General features: G+C 55.4%; 1 protein-coding gene across 1 annotated transcript in view; it reads left to right on the top strand.

Moving 5' to 3' along the window:
- The first annotated feature begins 251 nt into the window (after window positions 1–251).
- Window positions 252–7,246, top strand: part of LOC102045205 (alpha-2-macroglobulin-like protein 1) — a 13,636-nt gene continuing 6,641 nt past the window's right edge. Inside the window, 12 exon segments of the mRNA XM_031063733.1 lie at window positions 252–316; window positions 993–1,182; window positions 2,057–2,219; window positions 2,697–2,749; window positions 3,232–3,252; window positions 3,349–3,490; window positions 4,543–4,639; window positions 5,109–5,217; window positions 5,298–5,418; window positions 6,445–6,554; window positions 6,715–6,879; window positions 6,990–7,211. Of these exon segments, the coding sequence (XP_030919593.1) occupies window positions 252–316; window positions 993–1,182; window positions 2,057–2,219; window positions 2,697–2,749; window positions 3,232–3,252; window positions 3,349–3,490; window positions 4,543–4,639; window positions 5,109–5,217; window positions 5,298–5,418; window positions 6,445–6,554; window positions 6,715–6,879; window positions 6,990–7,211 (1,458 nt within the window).

The raw sequence follows: 7,246 nt of genomic DNA, 5'->3' as shown, positions 1-7,246 counted from the left end.
ATATTGCAAACATCCCTGGAGTCCTTGACCCCCGGAAGCCGTGGGCAGAGGGCAAACATTGCCTGGATTTATCTGCAGGTGCCCTGACTGCAGCCCCCTGGGCTCCTGTTCCAGCCCTGATTTCCTCCATGGCTGGGACACAAGCACCCATTGCAGAGCCTGCAGCGGATCAGACACAGATCCAGAGCGATCCCAGAGCTGCAGGGGGAGGCTGTGGCTGCTCCCAACATCCACATCCAGCTGGAGACACGATGTGTCCAGCCCTTCCCACCCTCTTCACCATCCTGCTCCTCTCAGCCGGGGCCTCTGGAGCACCGTGAGTCCCCTCTGTGTCTGTCTGTCCCTGCTGAGGTGGTTTAACCTTGCTTTCCTTGCAGTTCCCTGGGGGATTCAATCCCTCCTGTGTCTGGTATGACGGTTGAGCTTCATCCTCTTGGCTTCAGCCTCTCCTGGTGGGATTCAGTCCCTCCTGTGCTTGATGAGGTGTTTAACCTTGGCTCCCTGGCAGTTCCTGGTGGCACTCAATCCCTCCTGTGCCTGCTGGGTGGTTTAACCTTGCTTTCCTTGCAGTTCCTGGTGGCGTTGAGTCCTTCCTGTGCCTGCTGGGTGTACCTTGGCTCCCTGGCAGATCCTGGTGGGATTCAATCCCTCCTGTGCCTGCTGGGGTGGTTGAGCGTCAGCCTCTTGGCAGTTCCTGGTGGGATTCAGTCCTTCCCATGCCCTGGTTGCTGCCCAGGGTGCCCCAGCTGCTCAGGCTGGGGGCTGTCCCTGCCCAGGAGCACTGAGGACACTGAGGCTCTGGTGGCCCTGGTGGCCCTGGTGGCTCCAGGGGCTGTTGTTCCCTCACCTGCAGAGCTGAGCTGAGGAGCCCAGGGGGGCAGCCCAGCAGCAGAGAGGGGAGCCTGGGCGGTTCCTGTGCTCCAGGGGCTGTTCCAGGTCTCCGCGCTGGATGTGCCTCAGCCCAGGGCTCTCCTGTCCCTCGTCCCTGCCAGGAGTTTCGTGGTGGTGTCCCCAGCTGTGCTGTACCACCCCCACCCTGCCACGCTCTGGGTGCACCTCAGGGACCTGCAGGGGCCCGTCCAGCTCCGTGTCCAGCTGCAGGGGGACAGCGGGATCCCTCCCACCACCCTGCTCAGCAGAGAGGTCCTGGAGCCCCACCTGTACCTGAACATCACCTTCCCTGTGAGTGCCACCCCAATGTCACCCCAATGTCACCCCAAAGGAGCCGGGAGCAGGTGGGGGGACCCTCCAGGCTGTTTCCATCAGGGCTGGGGACAGATGTGACTTCCCCATCTTGTGGCAGGGTCTCACCCTTGCCCTGACCGTTTCCCACCCCTGATTGTTGGGTTCCCCCATGGATTCAGGCTCAGCTGGATTCAGGTTATCCCGGCTAGAATGGTCCCTGGGTGTTGTGGGAATCCACAAAATTGGAGAGTTTTGGGAAAGCTGCAAAAGGCAGGCCCCAGAGGCAGCAGAACTGTGGTGAGAGCTAAGCAGTAGCGATGAGATTGGTCAGCAGAAAAATGATTTAAACTGTAGAAAAGGAAGGGCAAATAGAACAATGGTGTGTGTATTAACGTTTGTCTGAATAACTCCCTAAGCTACAGAAAAGTTTATCTAGTAAGATATTAGGAAGGTTGAAGCTTAATAATGGAGCTCTGTGCATTGTGTTTGAAGGCTCACAAGCAGGTAGTGTATTTGAAATAAGCAAGCATTGTTTTAACCAAAGGTACCTGTGCTTATGGTGATTGGATAGAACTACTGTCAATGTGCTTTTACTTTGTGTGATTGGTCAAAAAACTTTTAAAGTGAGTTGTAACATTAAGTTCTTGGTCTGCTGCTGGGGACGTGAGCTGCTGGCATCTTCCCATTGTCATCACCATGTAATGAGACTGATGCTGGAAAATAAAACAGCTCAAGGCAGTTCCACAGCAGCCCCGTCCCGTTTGTGATTTGTACAGAGCCCCAGCCAGCGTCAGGTGTGGGGGGTCCTGGGGCTGGGCGTGCTCGGGGTCACCCTGGCCCTGTCCTTGTCCCACCCGCTGATCCCCCGCAGGCTCCAGCCCCCGCCCAAGGGAAGGAGGAGATCGTGGCCCTGCACGTCTCCATCCGAGGAGAGTCCCTGGATGTCTCTGAGAAGAAGAAGGTGATGCTGAGAGCTCTGAGCCCCGGGGTGTTCATCCAGACCGACAAGGCTGTGTACAAACCCGGGCAGGAAGGTGAGGGGGCGGGAGAGACCCCCTGCCCTGGGGACGGCCCTGGAGTGAGGGACCGAGCCTTGCTCTGCACTGCCTGGAACCGGGAGGGCTTATCCCGGGATGTGCTGGAGGGTTATTCCGGGATGTCCTGGGAGGGGTTATCCTGGGATATCCTGGGAGGGGTTATCCTGGGATCTCGAGGGGTTATCCCGGGATGTCCTGGGGGGATTATCCTGGGATATCCTGGGAGGGGTTATCCAGGGGTTTTCTGGGTTGGGTTATCCCGGGATGTCCTGGGGGGGTTATCCCGGGGTTTCCTGGGTTGGGTTATCCCGGGTAGTCCTGCAATGCCCATCACGGGCACAGGGCAGTGCCAGGCTCGCTGTGCCGTGCTGCTGGGGGCAGGGCAGGGCTCAGGGTGGGTTTCCCTCCCCCTTCCCACGGGGAATGCCCTTCCCTGCGATGAAGGCACTCCTCCATCTCTGTTCCCTTTCCCAGTGAAGTTCCGAGTGGTCTCTTTGGATAAGGACCTGATCCCCAGCAGCCAGAAGGTGAGAGCAGGGCTGGGACGTGGGCAGGTGGCAGGGGCTCCCTGCAGTGTCCCAGTGGCCAGGGAAGAGCTGTGGGAGTCACCTTTCCCTCGGGAATGGCCAGCTCTGCCCAGATCCAGGCTCAAAATCCATCCCACAGCCAGGCTCAAAATCCATCCCAGGGCCAGGCTCAAAATCCATCCAGGGCCAGGCTCAAAATCCATCCCACAGCCAGGCTCAAAATCCATCCCAGGGCCAGGCTCAAAATCCATCCCAGGGCCAGGTTCAAAATCCATCCCAGGGCCAGGCTCAAAATCCATCCAGAGCCAGGCTCAAAATCCATCCCAAGGCCAGGCTCAAAATCCATCCATGGCCAGGCTCAAAATCCATCCAGAGCACCTTGAGGGCTCACAGCTCACAGCATCCCACCCTCCCTCTGCCCACCCTGCTGAGACCCCAGGAAGTGGAACTGCTCCACTGACCATGCTCTCTTTGCCTTGCAGCTGCCCCTGGTGTTCCTGCAGGTCAGTTTGGGACCCCCAGGGGGTGGGCAGAGGGGACCCAGGGCGCGGCCAGGGCTCTCTGCCGGCTCCCAGGCGCTGATCCCGGTGTGCCCCCAGGATCCCAGCGGGAATCGCATCGCGCAGTGGCGGGAGCTGAGCCCTCGGCAGGGAATCGTGGATTTGTCCCTCCCGCTGGCCTCGGAGCCGGCGCTGGGCACCTACACCATCAGCGTGGGGGGAAAGCGCCACTCCTTCACGGGCGCGGGGGCAGGGGGACCCCACCACCCCAGCAGGTCCCGACCCCCTGCAGCCACCCAGGAGATGTTCTCGCTGTCCTGGGAGTGACCCCCTCCCCCCCTCCCCGCGTCTGTTTTGGGGAGATAATCAAAACTCCATGTGGGAATCCATAAAATTAGAGGGTTTTGGGAAAGCTGCAACAGGCGGGCCTCAGATACAACAGAATTGTGAGTAGAGCTAAAAGCAACAGTCATGAGATAGGTCAGCAGAAAAATTATTTAAACTATAGAAAAGGCAAATAGAACAACAGCTTGTGTATTAACATTTGTCTGAACAGCTCTCTAAGCTGCAGAAAGTTTAGCTAGCAAGATATTAGGAAGGTTAAAGCTTAAGAATGGGGCTGTGTGCATTGTCTCTTACAAACGGGTATTGTATTTGAAATAAGCAAGCATTCTTTTACCCAAAGGTACGTGTGCTTATGGTGATTGGATAGAACTACTGTCAATGGGCTTTTGCTTTGTGTGATTGGTCAGGAAGCTTATAAAGTATGTTGTAACATTAAGTTTTCTGGCCTGCTGCCTGGATTGTGAACCCCCCGTGTCTGTTTTGGGGAGATAATCAAAACTCCACGACTTTGTGAAAGTTGTAAAGCCGGTACGTTTATTACAGCGCTGGATGCGTGTGGGAATTGTTCTCTTAAAATGACATGCGTACCTCTGGGAACTTCAGGTCCTTTTTTATCCCCCTCTCAGATACATCTGCATACAATTTCACAATAGGTTCATACATATTCATTTTTACTAATTTCGTGTGACATTTGCCGCTAGTTCTTCTTCATTAGAAAGAATTCCTAGGTCAGGTTGACTGCTCTCACAGCAGTCTCTCTGTCTCTCCCCCACTTATCTCTGTCCTTCACTGAAGCAGTTTCTCTGAGCCTAAGTTTTGCAGTCAGGCTACATAGCTCTGGTTTCTAACCACAGACTCAACTCAAAAATGTACATTTCACCTAAATCAAAATGGATTTCTACCCTGGAAAATTTCCACTTTTCCTCATGTCCTTGTGCCTGTCCACAGTGCTGCCCAAGTTTGAGGTGACGATTCACCTCCCCAGCTGTGGGAGCAGGATGCTGTGGGAGCAGGACGAGAAACTCCCGGTGGAGATTTGCGGGCGGTGAGAGGGGAGAAGGGAATGGGAGGGACTGGGGGGATCCAGTGGGGTGGGGTGTGACAGCGTTCACAGAGGTCCCAGGATGAGGGAAAAGACAAGGATCTGACTCCATGTTTCAGAAGGCTGATTTATTATTTTATGGTATATTAAAACTATACTAAAAGAATAGAAGAAAGGATTTCATCAGAAGGCTGGCTAAGAATAGGAAAAAACAGAATGATAACAAAGGTTTGTGGCTTGGACTCTCTGTCCAAGCCAGCTGACTGTGATTGGCCATTAATTAAAAACAACCAACATGGGCCAATCACAGATGCACCTGTTGCATTCCACAGCAGCAGATAACCATTGTTTACATTTTGTTCCTGAGGCCTCTCAGCTTCTCAAGAGGAAAAATCCTAAGGAAAGGGTTGTTCATAAAAGATGTCTGTGACAGTGGGGGCTCCCCAGCACAGCCTCTCCCCTGTCCCCACAGCTACACCTACGGGAAGCCCGTCCGGGGGAAGGTGCAAGCTGACCTGTGCCTCCGCCAGAGCCTCTGGGCTCACGGGATAGAGAAGATCTGCACCCAGGTTATGGGGCAGGTGAGTGTGGCTGGGGCTGGGCTGTCCCTGCAGGGGCTCCTTCCCGGGAATGCTGCTGATGGGATGGATTTTCCCTCTAGACGGAGAAGAACGGCTGCTTTTCCACAGAGGTTTCGCTGGCTGCCTCCGAGGAGAAGATTTTGCCTCCATTTTTGAGGAAGAAACTTGAAGTCGAGGCATCACTGGTGGAGGATGGGACAGGTGGGGATGGGGGTGTGGCCATCCCAAGGGATTGGTGCTCTCCAGGAACACCCAAAAGTGCCGCTGGAATTTAGGGATGCACATGCAGGGATGGGGTTTGGGTGGGGTGTGAGTCAGGGCAGTCTGGCAAGACTTGGAATTCCACGTGTTGATAGCCATCAAGGCACCAGACACCAGGAATAGCGGCAGGCTCAGCCTCTGGCACCCCTGAGCAACCCCTGGGGTCCCTGCAAGGGCAGGATGGCCCCAGAATAAAGAGATTCTGGACCCCTCCTAAGGCACTGGGAGATGCCACCTCTGTGTGCCACGCTGGCAGTGCCCTCAGCTCAACCCTGCCAGAGCCAGGCTCAAAATCCATCCCAAGCCAGGCTCAAAATCCATCCTAGGGCCAGGCTCAAAATCCATCCCACAGCCAGGCTGGGATCTGCCCCCAGCTGCACCTTGGCTTTGGATCTGGAATATTCCACAGGGCTTGTGCTGCTCTTGTAGGAGATGCACACCGTGCTGGAGGAAAGCCCAAATGTGGTGGTGTTCACAGGGGTCTGAGGAAGAGGGAAAAGACGAGGATTTGACTCTATGTTTCAGAATGATTTATTGATTTATGATATGATTTATTATTTTATTATATATATTATATTAAAACTATACTAAAAGAATAGAAGAAAGGATTTCATCAGAAGGCTGGCTAAGAATAGAAAAAGAATGATAACAAAGCCTTGTGTCTCAGACAGAGAGTCCGAGCCAGCTGGACTGTGATTGGCCATTAATTAGAAACAACCACATGAGATCAATCACAGATGCACCTGTTGCATTCCACAGCAGCAGATAACCATTGTTTACATTTTGTTCTTGAGGCTTCTCGGCTTTTCAGGATTAAAAACTCCTAAGGAAAGGATTTTTCATAAAACGTGTCTGTGACACCCAAATGTCCAGGGACCTTTTCTGCAAGGGGATAGGGGCACTGGCCAGAGCTCAGCTGTGTCCTGTGTCCTGCAACACCCTAAGCTCCCCACTGGCTCTCCACAGGGCTGGAGATGAAGAGCACCAAGAGCTGCATGGTTTTACCGAAAACTGTCACGGTCACCTTTGAGAACCCCGATCACGACTACAAGCCAGGCCTCCCCTACACCGGGACGGTAATGGGGGCTCCCTCTGCCCTGGGGCTCACCTGCCCCTGCTGCTCCCAGCCCTGTCCCAGCCTTGTCCCTGCTCCCAGCCCTGCTCCCGCTGCTCCCAGCCCTGTTGTGCCCCAGCTGCAGCCCCAAAGTGCAGCATCCCCCCTTCCCTCCCACCCAGATCCAGCTGCAGGGAGCCGACGGCTCTGGGCTGACCCAGAGGCAGGTCCTGCTCTCCATCAGCAACCAGGGAAAAGAGAGGACACAAAGCTTCCTGACTGACAGCTCAGGGAGAGCCTCCTTCCAGCTGGACACCTCTGGCTGGAGTGACTGGGTCTCCTTGTGGGTAAGTGCCCACCCTTGTCCCTCCCTCGGGGGTCCCGAGCTGCTTCCTCCTCTGGAGCTGCACCAGCCTCGGGGGCTGCTGGTGGATTCACCCCCCGATTCCCACCTCAGGCTGAAGTCAACAGGACAGCTGAGAGCCAGGAGGGCTCCCTCAGGCCCCGAGGTGCCTCCCTGATGCTCATGCCCTACTCGTCCAAGAGCGGGAGCTTCCTGCACATCCGCACCCCGCGGGGGGAGCTGCCCTGCGGCCGCTCCCAGCTGCTCCACGTGGATTCCATCTTTGGCAAGGAGGCTTTAGGCCCTGAGCTGAAGAGCCTGGATCTGGTTTTCATGGTGAGCCCCAGCCCAGGGAGGGAGGGCAGCAGGAA

The sequence above is a fragment of the Geospiza fortis genome, unplaced genomic scaffold (genome assembly GCF_000277835.1).
Source record: "Geospiza fortis unplaced genomic scaffold, GeoFor_1.0 scaffold218, whole genome shotgun sequence".
Classification (NCBI taxonomy): domain Eukaryota; kingdom Metazoa; phylum Chordata; class Aves; order Passeriformes; family Thraupidae; genus Geospiza; species Geospiza fortis.
The sequence above is the reverse complement of the archived record's forward strand: the minus strand, read 5'-3'. Positions and strand labels throughout refer to the sequence as shown.